The sequence below is a fragment of the Oncorhynchus gorbuscha genome, linkage group LG24 (genome assembly GCF_021184085.1).
Source record: "Oncorhynchus gorbuscha isolate QuinsamMale2020 ecotype Even-year linkage group LG24, OgorEven_v1.0, whole genome shotgun sequence".
NCBI classification, from domain to species: Eukaryota; Metazoa; Chordata; class Actinopteri; order Salmoniformes; family Salmonidae; genus Oncorhynchus; species Oncorhynchus gorbuscha.
The window spans coordinates 39,883,890-39,899,440 of NC_060196.1; the positions used below are offsets into that span (position 1 = coordinate 39,883,890).

General features: G+C 44.6%; 2 protein-coding genes across 6 annotated transcripts in view; one reads left to right on the forward strand and one right to left on the reverse strand.

Moving 5' to 3' along the window:
* Nucleotides 1-15,551, forward strand: part of LOC124013407 (retinoic acid receptor alpha-A-like) — a 150,105-nt gene extending 134,554 nt beyond the window's left edge. The window contains exons 6-8 of the mRNA XM_046327750.1: nt 7,750-7,954; nt 8,934-9,092; nt 9,248-15,551. Coding sequence (XP_046183706.1) covers nt 7,750-7,954; nt 8,934-9,092; nt 9,248-9,489 — 606 coding nt within the window. The 3' untranslated portion in view covers nt 9,490-15,551. The remainder of the gene's footprint in view (nt 1-7,749; nt 7,955-8,933; nt 9,093-9,247) is intronic.
* Nucleotides 14,574-15,551, reverse strand: part of LOC124013406 (DNA topoisomerase 2-beta-like) — a 30,542-nt gene continuing 29,564 nt past the window's right edge. For all 5 annotated transcript variants that reach the window (XM_046327747.1, XM_046327749.1, XM_046327746.1 and 2 more), the window contains one exon: nt 14,574-15,437. In XM_046327747.1, coding sequence (XP_046183703.1) covers nt 15,252-15,437 — 186 coding nt within the window. In that variant the 3' untranslated portion in view covers nt 14,574-15,251. The remainder of the gene's footprint in view (nt 15,438-15,551) is intronic.

Below are 15,551 nucleotides of genomic sequence, written 5' to 3' on the forward strand. Positions count from 1 at the left end.
TCTGTCTCCACAGGGTTATCCTCAGTCAGCTCCTTGCCTCTCTCTCTGTCTCCACAGGGTTATCCTCAGTCAGCTCCTTACCTCTCTCTCTGTCTCCACAGGGTTATCCTCAGTCAGCTCCTTGCCTCTCTCTCTGTCTCCACAGGGTTATCCTCAGTCAGCTCCTTGCCTCTCTCTCTGTCTCCACAGGGTTATCCTCAGTCAGCTCCTTGCCTCTCTCTCTGTCTCCACAGGGTTATCCTCAGTCATCTCCTTGCCTCTCTCTCTGTCTCCACAGGGTTATCCTCAGTCAGCTCCTTGCCTCTTGCCTCTCTCTGTCTCCACTCTCTCTGTCTCCACAGGGTTATCCTCAGTCAGCTCCTTGCCTCTCTCTCTGTCTCCACAGGGTTATCCTCAGTCAGCTCCTTGCCTCTCTCTCTGTCTCCACAGGGTTATCATCAGTCAGCTCCTTGCCTCTCTCTCTGTTTCCACAGGGTTATCCTCAGTCAGCTCCTTGCCTCTCTCTCTGTCTCCACAGGGTTATCCTCAGTCAGCTCCTTACCTCTCTCTCTGTCTCCACAGGGTTATCCTCAGTCAGCTCCTTGCCTCTCTCTCTGTCTCCACAGGGTTATCCTCAGTCAGCTCCTTGCCTCTCTCTCTGTTTCCACAGGGTTATCCTCAGTCAGCTCCTTGCCTCTCTCTCTGTCTCCACAGGGTTATCATCAGTCAGCTCCTTGCCTCTCTCTCTGTCTCCACAGGGTTATCATCAGTCAGCTCCTTGCCTCTCTCTCTGTCTCCACAGGGTTATCCTCAGTCAGCTCCTTGCCTCTCTCTGTCTCCACAGGGTTATCCTCAGTCAGCTCCTTACCTCTCTCTCTGTCTCCACAGGGTTATCCTCAGTCAGCTCCTTGCCTCTCTCTCTGTCTCCACAGGGTTATCCTCAGTCAGCTCCTTGCCTCTCTCTCTGTTTCCACAGGGTTATCCTCAGTCAGCTCCTTGCCTCTCTCTCTGTCTCCACAGGGTTATCCTCAGTCAGCTCCTTGCCTCTCTCTCTGTCTCCACAGGGTTATCCTCAGTCAGCTCCTTACCTCTCTCTCTGTCTCCACAGGGTTATCCTCAGTCAGCTCCTTGCCTCTCTCTCTGTCTCCACAGGGTTATCCTCAGTCATCTCCTTGCCTCTCTCTCTGTCTCCACAGGGTTATCCTCAGTCAGCTCCTTGCCTCTCTCTCTGTCTCCACAGGGTTATCCTCAGTCAGCTCCTTGCCTCTCTCTGTCTCCACAGGGTTATCCTCAGTCAGCTCCTTACTCTCTCTCTGTCTCCACAGGGTTATCCTCAGTCAGCTCCTTGCCTCTCTCTCTGTCTCCACAGGGTTATCCTCAGTCAGCTCCTTACCTCTCTCTCTGTCTCCACAGGGTTATCCTCAGTCAGCTCCTTGCCTCTCTCTCTGTCTCCACAGGGTTATCCTCAGTCAGCTCCTTGCCTCTCTCTCTGTCTCCACAGGGTTATCCTCAGTCAGCTCCTTGCCTCTCTCTCTGTCTCCACAGGGTTATCCTCAGTCAGCTCCTTACCTCTCTCTCTGTCTCCACAGGGTTATCCTCAGTCAGCTCCTTGCCTCTCTCTCTGTCTCCACAGGGTTATCCTCAGTCAGCTCCTTGCCTCTCTCTCTGTCTCCACAGGGTTATCCTCAGTCAGCTCCTTACCTCTCTCTCTGTCTCCACAGGGGTTTCCTCAGTCAGCTCCTTGCCTCTCTCTCTGTCTCCACAGGGTTATCCTCAGTCAGCTCCTTGCCTCTCTCTCTGTCTCCACAGGGTTTTCCTCAGTCAGCTCCTTGCCTCTCTCTCTGTCTCCACAGGGTTCTCCTCAGTCAGCTCCTTACCTCTCTCTCTGTCTCCACAGGGTTTTCCTCAGTCAGCTCCTTGCCTCTCTCTCTGTCTCCACAGGGTTATCCTCAGTCAGCTCCTTGCCTCTCTCTCCTCTCATCCTCAGATCAGACCCCCCCCCCGGGTCAGCCTGACCTGAGAAGGCCCTTCTCTCTGTCTCTTTCTCTACACTGGTAGCTCACAGCACAACAGCTACAATAGTCTCACTGTTCAGTGCCCAGGGTTAGAATCATGTATCACGGGGGTGGTATTTAATAAAGTCGTATTAAATATTTAATAGCTTTAGTCAAGTAAATGTCATGACGAATGTGATCATGATGTGACGTCTGTATATATGTTGTTCTGTCCAGAGACTGCAGTGTATTCTGAAATGGATAGATGTTATCCTACTTATCAGTAGTGTTATTGGGGTTTCTGCTGGTCTAGATTAGTAGTGGCTGTATCACACTATCACTTCCTGGTGTGATGAGAGCTGCTGCCACACTGTCTGGCTGTGTGAGCGAGATAACAGGACGTGCTACTATCCCTGTGCTCTTAGCACTGATTCGATGGGTGATTTGCAGTAATGCTAGATGGATTTGTTTTTTATGACTAAGTGGTATTTGTCAAATGTGACAAGTCACTGGGGTTGAAGAGGTGAGAAGTTCAAGTCCTGCTCTCACAGATACACACACACACACCTGGGTCAACGGGTGTGTGAAGAAGGAACAAACGGTGTGTGGTGTGTGTGTGTGTGTGTGTGTGTGTGTGTGTGTGTGTGTGTGTGTGTGTGTGTGTGTGTGTGTGTGTGTGTGTGTGTGTGTGTGTGTGTGTGTGTGTGTGTGTGTGTGTGTGTGTGTGTGTGTGTGTGTGTGTGTGTGTGTGTGTGTGTGTGTGTGTGTGTGTGTGTGTGTGTGTGTTTGATGCAGAGACAGACAGTGTCAGGCTTTGAAGCCAGTTGAGTGGGCTGGCACTGACAGCTAGTGAGTGGTGTGTGTCTGTACGTGTGAGTGCACGTTGACAGTGAGTGGCAGGAGCGTCCGCAACATGAAACAGAATAAAACATGGAGGCTGGCAGAGATTCAAACACCGGCTGGCCAGACACACACACACACACACACACATTGTAGAGTAGAATCCAGCAGCAGGCATACAGAAACACTGTGAGGTTCCTCAAGGTCATGGCCATAGAGGTGGTTTCCCTCTTTAGTCTTTGTTGGCTGTGAAACTTGTCAGTCCTAGCTCCAGGTATATAGTATAACTAGTGCATGGCCTTGTCCCTAGCTTCTCTCAGTGGGCTTCATTTTGAGTTTGTCTACTCTTTCCCTCACTGTCCCTCTACTCTCCCTCACTGTCCCTCTATCCTCTTCTCCCCTCACTGTCCCTTTTCTCTCCCTCACGGTCCCTCTCTCCTCTTTTCTCCCTCACTGTCCCTCTCCTCTTCTCCCCTCACTGTCCCTCTACTCTCCCTCACTGTCCCTTTCTCCTCTTCTCTCCCTCAGGGTCCCTCTCTCCTCTTCTCCCCTCACTGTCCTTCTTCTCTCCCTCAGGGTCCCCCTCTCCTCTTCTCTCCCTCACTGTCCCTCTCCTCCCCTCACTGTCCTTCTTCTCTCCCTCAGGGTCCCTCTCTCCTCTTTCTCCTCACTGTCCCTTTCTCCTCTACTCTCCCTCACTGTCCCTTTCTCTTCTTCTCTCCCTCAGGGTCCATCTCTCCTCTTCTCTCCCTCACTGTCCCTCTCCTCCCCTCACTGTCCTTCTTCTCTCCCTCAGGGTCCCTCTCTCCTCTTCTCTCCCTCACTGTCCCTCTCCTCCCCTCACTGTCCTTCTTCTCTCCCTCAGGGTCCCTCTCTCCTCTTCTCTCCCTCACTGTCCCTTTCTCCTCTACTCTCCCTCACTGTCCCTTTCTCCTCTTCTCTCCCTCAGGGTCCCTCTCTCCTCTTCTCTCCCTCACTGTCCCTCTCCTCCCCTCACTGTCCTTCTTCTCTCCCTCAGGGTCCCTCTCTCCTCTTCTCTCCCTCACTGTCCCTTTCTCCTCTTCTCTCCCTCAGGGTCCCTCTCCTCTTCTCCCCTCACTGTCCTTCTTCTCTCCCTCAGGGTCCCTCTCTCCTCTCCTCCCCTCACTGTCCTTCTTCTCTCCCTCAAGGTCCCTCTCCTCTATTCTCCTCTCCTCTCCCATACTGCGTGTATACATAATGTATAATCCTCTCCTCTCCCATACCGTGTATACATAATGTATAATCCTCTCCTCTCCCATACTGCGTGTATACATAATGTATAATCCTCTCCTCTCCCATACTGCGTGTATACATAATGTATAATCCTCTCCTCTCCCATACTGCGTGTATACATAATGTATAATCCTCTCCTCTCCCATACTGCGTGTATACATAATGTATAATCCTCTCCTCTCCCATACTGCGTGTATACATAATGTATAATCCTCTCCTCTCCCATACTGCGTGTATACATAATGTATAATCCTCTCCTCTCCCATACTGCGTGTATACATAATGTATAATCCTCTCCTCTCCCATACTGCGTGTATACATAATGTATAATCCTCTCCTCTCCCATACTGCGTGTATACATAATGTATAATCCTCTCCTCCTCCCATACATAATGCAGTGTATACATAATGTATAATCCTCTCCTCTCCCATACTGCGTGTATACATAATGTATAATTGGCCTCTCCTCTCCCATACTGCGTGTATACATTAATCCTCTCCTCTCCCATACTCTAGTCTCCTCTCCCATACTGCGTGTATACATAATGTATAAGTCTCTCCCATAGCTCTCTCTCTCCCATACTGCGTGTATACATAATGTATAATCCTTCCTCTCCCATACTGCTGTATCATAATGTATAATCCTCTCCTCTCCCATACTGCGTGTATACATAATGTATAATCCTCTCCTCTCCCATACTGCATGTATACATAATGTATAATTCTCTCCTCTCCTCTCCCATACTGCGTGTATACATAATGTATAATTCTCTCCTCTCCTCTCCCATACTGCGTGTATATATAATGTATAATCCTCTCCTCTCCCATACTGCGTGTATACATAATGTATAATCCTCTCCTCTCCCATACTGCATGTATACATAATGTATAATTCTCTCCTCTCCTCTCCCATACTGCGTGTATATATAATGTATAATCCTCTCCTCTCCCATACTGCATGTATACATAATGTATAATCCTCTCCTCTCCCATACTGTGTGTATACATAATGTATAATCCTCTCCTCTTCCATACTGCGTGTATACATAATGTATAATCCTCTCCTCTCCCATACTGCATGTATACATAATGTATAATCCTCTCCTCTCCCATACTGCATGTATACATAATGTATAATCCTCTCCTCTCCCATACTGCGTGTATACATAATGTATAATCCTCTCCTCTCCCATACTGCGTGTATACATAATGTATAATCCTCTCCTCTCCCATACTGCGTGTATACATAATGTATAATCCTCTCCTCTCCCATACTGCATGTATACATAATGTATAATCCTCTCCTCTCCCCCATGTATACATAATGTATAATCCTCTCCTCTTCCATACTGCGTGTATACATAATGTATAATCCTCTCCTCTCCCATACTGCATGTATACATAATGTATAATCCTCTCCTCTCCCATACTGTGTGTATACATAATGTATAACTGCGTGTATACATAATGTATAATCTCCTCTCTCCATACTGCGTGTATACTCCTCCCATACTGTGTGTATACATAATGTATAATCCTCTCCTCTCCCATACTGTGTGTATACATAATGTATAATCCTCTCCTCTCCCATACTGTGTATACATAATGTATAATCCTCTCCTCTCCCATACTGTATCCATAATGTATAATCCTCTCCTCTCCCATACTGTATACATAATGTATAATCCTCTCCTCTCCCATATGTATACATCTCCTCCTCTCTCCCATACTGTGTGTATACATAATGTATAATCTCCCTCCTCTCCCATACTGCATGTATACATAATGTATCCCTCTCCTCTCCCATACTGCGTGTATACATAATGTATAATTCTCTCTCCTCTCCCATACTGCGTGTATACATAATGTCTCTCCTCTCCTCTCCCATACTGCATGTATACATAATGTATAATCCTCTCCTCTCCCATACTGCGTGTATACATAATGTATAATTCTCTCCTCTCCTCTCCCATACTGCGTGTATACATAATGTATAATTCTCTCCTCTCCTCTCCCATACTGCGTGTATACATAATGTATAATCCTCTCCTCTCCCATACTGTGTGTATAGATAATGTATCCTCTCCACTCCCATACTGTGTGTATATATAATGTCCCCTCTCCTCTCCCATACTGCGTGTATACATAATGTATAATCCTCTCCTCTCCCATACTGCGTGTATACATAATGTATAATCCTCTCCTCTCCCATACTGCGTGTATACATAATGTATAATCTTCCTCTCCCATACTGTCCCTCTATACATAATGTATAATCCTCTCCTCTCCCATACTGCGTGTATACATAATGTATAATCCTCTCCTCTCCCATACTGCATGTATACATAATGTATAATCCTCTCCTCTCCCATACTGCATGTATACTATAATCCCTCCTCTCCCATAATGTATACATAATGTATCAGGGTCCCTCTCCCATACTGCGTGTATACATAATGTATAATCCTCTCCTCTCCCATACTGCATGTATACATAATGTATAATCCTCTCCTCTCCCATAATGTATACATAATGTATAATCCTCTCTCCTCTCCCATACTGCATGTATACATAATGTATAATCCTCTCCTCTCCCATACTGCGTGTATACATAATGTATAATCCTCTCCTCTTCCATACTGCGTGTATACATAATGTATAATCCTCTCCTCTCCCATACTGCATGTATACATAATGTATAATCCTCTCCTCTCCCATACTGCCTGTATACATAATGTATAATATATACTGCGTGTATACATAATGTATAATCCTCTCCTCTCCCATACTGTGTGTATACATAATGTATAATCCTCTCCTCTCCCATACTGCGTGTATACATAATGTATAATCCTCTCCTCTCCCATACTGCGTGTATACATAATGTATAATCCTCTCCTCTCCCATACTGCGTGTATACATAATGTATAATCCTCTCCTCTCCCATACTGCGTGTATACATAATGTATAATCCTCTCCTCTCCCATACTGCATGTATACATAATGTATAATCCTCTCCTCTCCCATACTGTGTATACATAATGTATAATCCTCTCCTCTCCCATACTGCGTGTATACATAATGTATAATCCTCTCCTCTCCCATACTGCGTGTATACATAATGTATAATCCTCTCCTCCCATACCCATACTGCGTGTATACATAATGTATAATCCTCTCCTCTCCCATACTGCATGTATACATAATGTATAATCCTCTCCTCTCCCATACTCGTGTATACATAATGTATAATCCTCTCCTCTCCCATACTGCATGTATACATAATGTATAATCCTCTCCTCTCCCATACTGCATGTATACATAATGTATAATCCTCTCCTCTCCCATACTGCATGTATACATAATGTATAATCCTCTCCTCTCCCATACTGCGTGTATACATAATGTATAATCCTCTCCTCTCCCATACTGCATGTATACATAATGTATAATCCTCTCCTCTCCCATACTGTGTGTATACATAATGTATAATCCTCTCCTCTCCCATACTGCATGTATACATAATGTATAATCCTCTCCTCTCCCATACTGCGTGTATACATAATGTATAATCCTCTCCTCTCCCATACTGCATGTATACATAATGTATAATCCTCTCCTCTCCCATACTGCGTGTATACATAATGTAGAATTCTCTCCTCTCCTTTCCCCTGTCATATAGATTCTGCGTATCTGTACGCGGTACACTCCGGACCAGGACACCATGACGTTCTCAGACGGGCTGACCCTGAACCGGACCCAGATGCACAACGCAGGCTTCGGCCCGCTCACCGACCTGGTGTTCACCTTCGCCCACCAGCTGCTGCCTATGGAGATGGACGACACAGAGACAGGCCTGCTCAGCGCCATCTGCCTCATCTCTGGAGGTACACTACACCTTCTTCACTTTCTTTCTGCAACCCATCTGATACACATCTGATACAGTGACAGAGACAGAGACAGAGACAGAGACAGAGAGGTTATGTAAGAAGTGGTCAACGTTGCCCAGAGTCTAAAGGTGGCAGATGTGAAGCTTTAACAAGTCATTAGAAAGGCAGTCAAACTCCGAACACATTATAGACCGACCCGACCGACCGACACAAAGTCTGTAATCAGGTCCTTCACAGGTCCATCTCTGTGAGGCAATGTATGACTGACTGACACAAAGTCTGTAATCAGGTCCTTCACAGGTCCATCTCTGTGAGGCAATGTATGAGAGAGAGTGTGTGTGTGTGTGTGTGTGTGTGTGTGTGTGTGTGTGTGTGTGTGTGTGTGTGTGTGTGTGTGTGTGTGTGTGTGTGTGTGTGTGTGTGTGTGTGTGTGTGTGTGTGCGTGCGTGCCTGTGTGTTGAACTGTTCCGTTCAACCTGTTTCAGCACACAACACACCAGACAGTAGTGCTCCCTCAGCTGGGACACGGCAGGCAGACATGAATTCAAACACACACACAGTGATCTCTGCATTCTGGCATAATGCAGTTATAAATACAGTCTGACACACGCTCCTCCCCTGCGGTGTATAACTGGTGTATTGGGGAAGGTTTCCGTTCCAAGGTGTGAATCCCCAGAGCCTTGCCATATATTGCATGTTGTTGTATAATCCCCTGGGGAAGAACTAAGCACTCTGCTGTGTCTCTCAGTAATGTGACTCTGTGACTGGCAGGCCTCAGGTCCTACAGCAGGAGCTGGTGTTTTCAACGCACTCACACACTGACCCCGAATGGACTGAAGTGGTACTGCAAGCTTTACAAGTCATAATGTCAAGCTCATGGGGCATATGGCCTGGTAAAGGCTACGTGTTGCCCTACTCTATGACTCTGCTGTGTCTTTCCAACTCCTTGGTCATACATAGCCTGTCTCTCTCTCAGACCGGCAGGACCTGGAGGAGCCCTCTAAGGTCGACCAGCTCCAGGAGCCTCTACTGGAAGCTCTGAAGATCTACGTGAGGAAGAGGAGGCCCAGCAAGCCACACATGTTCCCCAAGGCCCTGATGAAGATCACTGACCTCCGCAGCATCAGCGCCAAAGGTACAGACAGAGACTCGTATACTAATGCAACTGAGTAGAAATGAGCACACTATAGATTCAATAGCATTTCAGTAGGCAAACTTTGTACACAGATGCCCTATAATATAGTTTAGCTATATGTTTGTTTTGCAATATGTCCTTTCCTCTCCCTCCAGGTGCGGAGCGGGTCATCTCGCTGAAGATGGAGATCCCTGGCTCCATGCCTCCTCTGATCCAGGAGATGCTGGAGAACTCAGAGGGACAAGACGGCCAGAGCAGCACCCAGGGCGAGGATGGCAGCAGCCCCAAGAAGGGCACCCCTAAGGGGGGTACAGGGGGTAAACCCTCCCCTGTGTCCCCTGACCCCTCAGACAGTGATGGGCCCACAGTGGCCCCTGAGGAGGAAGAGGACCCCTAGGTCCCCGTGGAACTCAAGGGCCTCTCAGACAGACACTCTATCTGACATTCCTTTGCACAAAAAAAAACTAAAAATAGGTCGACAGCAAGGCATGGTGGACCCCCTCTCCTCCTCCCCTCAGGCCTTCGGTCCCTTGGTGACCACCACCACCTTTGCTTGTTCTTATGTTTTCCTTTACGTTTCTTTTTTCCTTCTCTCTCTTTATCTCTTCATTTCCCCTTAAAAGAACAACAGCACTAAGGCCTAAAAGGACCAGTTGTTGGTTTGTGTATAATTCTAAATTGATTGAGGTTGTGTCTCGGGACTAGGGTGTGATTGGTCGAGTTGGGTTTGACCCCGTCTGGCCACACCCACTTACCTGTACACAAAGGTCATAGGTCATCCTCCTCAGGTCTCCTGTGTAAATTCATCCCTGCATGACGGGCTTGCCGAGTTTAATGCGTGGTTATAATCTCCCTCTCTCTCTCTCTCTCTCATATTGTTGAATACATTGTACATACCATTGTATGGTTAGAAATCTCTGTTTCTATGATGAATTTTGTGGTGCTTTTTTCATTGTCTTAAATATTATAGTTTGAGGCGAAACAGTACGTACATGACAAGGTTTAAAGGGGGGCCTATAATATAAGGTCCTTTACAAAAACAGTTACATAGAATGTTCTTGCATATAGACAGTCTGGAAGACTAATACCTTATATTTGTTCCTATATTTAATGTTTGTCTTTATGTTGATGTCTCGTTGAGTGTACATTGCATTCACCATAAAGCCCGTTAGAGGTTTCTCTCCCGTATCAGCGGCTGCATCTCTTCAGCTGTTTCCTCAAGGGGGAAGCCAGACTGTAGAGGCCATAGATATACAATGACTAGATTGAATCTAGATGTTCAATTACTAGATTGGATCTGTCTACCGCAGATAACAGCTTGTAATGTAATGTACAGGGTTTCTGAGATTTTATCAGAAAATGACATTCCAAGAGACAAACCAAGCAGTCTTAACCAGTGAAATCTCTCTGCTTAAAGAGAAGGGTTGAGCAACACTCATTGACAAAGACTTTATTTAACCCAAACTTGCACCACTGAGAAATTGAACTGTTGTTTTAAGATGAATTTGGTTATACAGTATATTTGAAGATCCCTCGCAATTCTCTTGAAAATTCTCCACCATCTGTGCAGAGAAATGCATTCTTATTATAGTAAAAATCACATTGTTTCTCTGATGCAGTTTCAATCTAGTAAGTGTACATTTATGGCTAACGACAACTACAAGCATCTGGGCAACACAAAACGCACATTGGGTTCTGGTCCAGGGAGTCTTGTACCCCCAGAATCACTACCTACCCCTTATATACATACAGAAGGGTCTTGTTTTGGCAGTAAAACACAGGGACATTGCAATCCTTAAAAATACATATCCATGAGCTGACCACATGGCCGGGAAGATTGTACACTAGACTAATGTCTGGGATTCTTAGACCCACTAGGCATTCCTAGTTCGACAGACAGAATGACTGACTGTTGCCTTGTTCCTCAGACGGTCTCGTGCAAAACCAGTGATGCAAATGAGATTCTTTACATATGACCCGTAGCCCCTAAAACGTGCAGTAAGCTCGGGTAGTGTTCAGAACTATATTATGTAGACATGCGCTTCTCTGTCATGTAGAATAGGGAATCATGTCAGTTCTGTAACAACAAGACATTTCTATCTGTACCGTTACCTCCTGAATGCAGCAGTGTTTTCTCTCCCACATCGGCCACTGCAACAGCCCTCCTGATCTTATGAATATATTCTTAGTAAAGCTGTTTTTCTTCAGCACCTAAGGGATAGATTCAATCCGTAGCGCTGAAGATCTGCTGTATACTGGGATTCAAATTTAAAGGCAATGTTCCCGCGTTTGCAGAGACTGCATTCACGTTAAACGCTGCATATGTCGGCTCAATTGGAAATGACCTTTAACTTTCATGTGCGTTGTTTACCGCTGATACGAGAATTATGTTCTCCTGTTCATTAACCAATTCAATGTAATTACTCAGTCTGCCCTATCAGGATTTGTATGATACTGATAGACATGAAACAGACAGAGGCCCAGTCTGCAATAGTTAAATGTTTATTCACGGAACGTTCTGACGTGCACAGTACAAAGAGCTTCAATTTATAGTGACACACCTACTTCCACATAAACCATCAAATCCGCCCGCCAATAGAGATTAGGGGAGTCCGTGAGAATAGCATCTCCCTTCCCTCCCCTAAGATAGGGAGAGACCTGGGACTGGGAAGTTCTCAGTGTCCCAGCCAAGGTCGACCCCGAATCTGGCTAAGACAGACAGTCTGTTATCAAAATACTAGACACATTGTTCCCAAAACGTTGATTCTGACTAAGAACTACACTCCAGGTTATATTATTATTCCACTGACTAAAACCACACACAGTATTATAATAATCTAATGATTCTAACACTTACATACATGCATTATAATAATCTAATGATTCAAAACAATTTCATACAATCACATGGTTTCAGACTTATGGTTTCAGGAGTGTACTATTCTAATCATTTATTAAAAAACATTTCCTTATCAACCGCAGATCTTCAACTCTATGGATTGAATCTAGCCATAAATCACTGAGTAGAATATGGACACTATTTAGAAAGTTAATAGCCTAGACACATTGAATATTGCTCAGTTTGTTCCTTTGTTGTGAAGTGAAACAGAGTGATATTCCGTGTGGAAGCCAGGCTAGGAAGATCTAGGACCTCTTCAGTCCCTTATCACCTGTTCTAGCAAGGATAAGGATAGATAATATTGTTTACTCAGATGTTGACTCGTTACTCAACTGTAGCACAAAGGCATTCATTCTCATAGCACTTAAAAATCTTGAATATGTAGCCAATACAATGTTAAAGGGTGATGGTCATATACAATACTCTTACGGGTAGTAATCATTTGGCATGAACTATGGGTGATTATTGAGTTCATCACAGAGGTATACTGATCAGAAGGTTCTTTATTCTGAATGGAGACAAAGGTCATTGTTGAACCACAAAGGAATAGATGACCACTATAGTCAGTCAGCTAGAACCAAGGTTAGGGTCAATTCCAATTTAATTCTTCCAGTTTATGAATGGACTGACTTGATATGAAATTGACCCCAACCCTGGCTAGAACCCTCCAGAAACATCTCACACACAACCATCTCCTCCATATCTGTCCCACACATACATATCTTAAGGGGAAAACAAAACTGTCTCAGTTTACCATGTTTGAATGTGATTATGTTGTTGAGGAGTCACATAGGAATGATATGCAGTGTTAAAGGAATACTTACTTTAAAGCAGCGTTTCGTCACATTCATTGCATCTCATAGTATGTATGGAAAAAAGGCAATGCTCTCTTTCCCTCTCTCTGTAAGGGAGAAGAATGTAGGGGGAAACAATCCTGGTGGCTCATCACAAGACCAGAGTGGGTGAATCTCAATAGTCTTCCCTACATTCCTATCCAACTTCTCAACACACATTGACAGAAAGGGTGCAGAACCTCAGACCTTCTCCGCCAATGTGTGTTGTTGAGGAGGTGAGGAATCAACTAAATACTTTGAGTTTTACCCTGAGTGTCTTTGATGCTGGAAAAGTTATTTCACAGCTGAAGAATGTCTACATCAACTCCCTAAAGTGTCGCTGCCTACAGGCACCAGGTGACACGGCAGGGAACTCGATCCATTCTACAATACTGAATTTACTACGTTGATTTCTGTTGAATGTTGTACCGATGTAACTGTTAATATTTACTACTATCTCACTGCAGACTTCTCCATGTATTAGATGGTGTGTGTGTGTAGTGTGCATTGCGTTTCAATGAATGGCAGCGCTTAGCTACCTGACCTCTGAGCTTCATCTCATAGCCAGCCCCTCTTGGGTAGCAGCTGCTCACCTCCACACCAAGTGGTCCACCAAGTGGACTCAGAACCTGAGCATGGTTTGCAAAATTCCAGAACTGTTCCCAAAATGCCCTTTTTTTTCACGGTTGGAGGTTTTCGAAATCTGGAGGTAATAAGCTAAAGGAAATTCCAACGTGGAACACTTTTTTTCTTTTTGTTTTCTTTTTTAAATCCTAGTTGCCCCCAATGTCATCGATGATCAAACGACAGAGATGCTTTCCGCTCTTTAGTTGGAATGCCAAGCAGCTGTCACAATCAACCAATCAACTGACAGCAATTTAGTTAAGTCAATAACGGAATAAGATCAATAGATGTGGATCGCGTTCAGGACGGGAGCAATTTACTAAACATAGCAGATAGAAATACACTGAATAGAGCTAGCATGATTCCATACTCTACAAATCAGTGGTGTATGTTCTACGCAACATATTTCTATCCGAATGTACCACAATGCTGTGTGCCCTACTGAACGGGGCTCATGATCCAACTATTCCATAGAAGCCAGAGAGAACATGATTGTGAACCTCAAAATTTCACCAACAAAAGCAGCTCTGTTGTTATGCCTGTTCAAAAAGTGTCAATGTTCAAAAGTTGAACATTTACAGATAATGTATATGATTGCCATTGGTATGAAGAAAATATCATTGTCATCATATATGCAGTGTTGTATAGTTATTATGAAGAGACATGATCAAATTGTGGTTGAGGTTTCTTTGGCTTACTGGACTTGAGGGTGGGCGGGGCAGCAGGGAGGGGTTGTCATGGTGATAATACATTTACCCAGAACCTCCTGCTGGCCTGGTGGGAAGAGGGCTGGAAGTCCTTATACAGAGTTTTACAGTGAGCTTCTATCTTGTTTTCATTCTCCATTTTCAATAGTCTGTACATTAACAATGCTTTTTATGTTAATATACTGTTTAACTTTACCATGAAATGTCCTGGCAAAGTAATACAAATATATTTATTTTAAAATACATAATGCGTGGATGTATTATAACCAGAATATTTTGATTTACTGTAACCTCGAAGCCTTGAATACTGTGTGTGTGTGTATATATCATGTTCCTAAGGTTCTGCTCTGCAGGAAATAGAGTGAAGTTAATTAAGAAAATCAGATTCAAAAGGACAGAAAACCCAACGGCCAGAGAATAATTTACATTTCATTGTTTACTTCCAAGTTCTTGTTCAAAAAGGTACATTGTCTCTTTGACTTTTTAACAGTTAAAATGTGCTGAAGCACCGCGTTCCTAACTTCTAAAAGCTGCTTAGGACAAATACAGAACATTTCCATGGTAATAATAAAAAACAAAATTGTATTGTATGTATAATAAAAAGTGTAAAACACCTACACAGTAGAAAGCATTAAACGTCACCATTAAAATAAAATAAAAGAGAGGGGGGGGGGGATGTACAAAAGTCTGCAGCATGGGTATTTCCACCAGCGTGGGTCTGGTCCTGGTTGAACACTTCAAAACCAAATCCTTCCTTTCTACTTTGAAATAATCACTGATCGGACATGACTGGATAGGTACACCACCGCTGCTTCCACCTACCCCCCACCTCTCAGATGATTTCTTCTAGGAAGTGAAGAAGGAAGGATGCACGTTAAAATTACTCAAGCGGTGTGTAAATAGCTCTGTTCAAATTGTTTAAAAATCCATCCTTCCTGATTTCCTAGAGGTGGTCACAGAGCATAGGTGACAGCAAGGGTACCAACCTATTACTTTCCCCAGTCCAACCAATGAAGATCTGTGATTACTACGAGGGAGGGAGGAAGCATTTAAATAGCACTGGAACAGAGCCTGTGTGTGGGAGGGATTCCATGGTCTACTCAAACATGTCGTACTGATCATCATCTGACCCTGACTCAGCAAAGTACTTCACTTCCTTCTTGGCCCTGCCTCTGCCCGGTCGTTCTCGGGACGCCACGCTGGATTGGCTGAAACGGTTGGAGTCCACATCATCATCATCTGACATGGGGGGCGGGGTCACGGCTACTTTCTTTGATGGCTTCTACACAGGGGCAAGACAAGAGATGATATTTAATTATCTTGTTGTATGGTTATTACAGTCTTTGTTTTTTCAGTATCTTCCTATATCCTACATGATTAAATGACACACACTCTC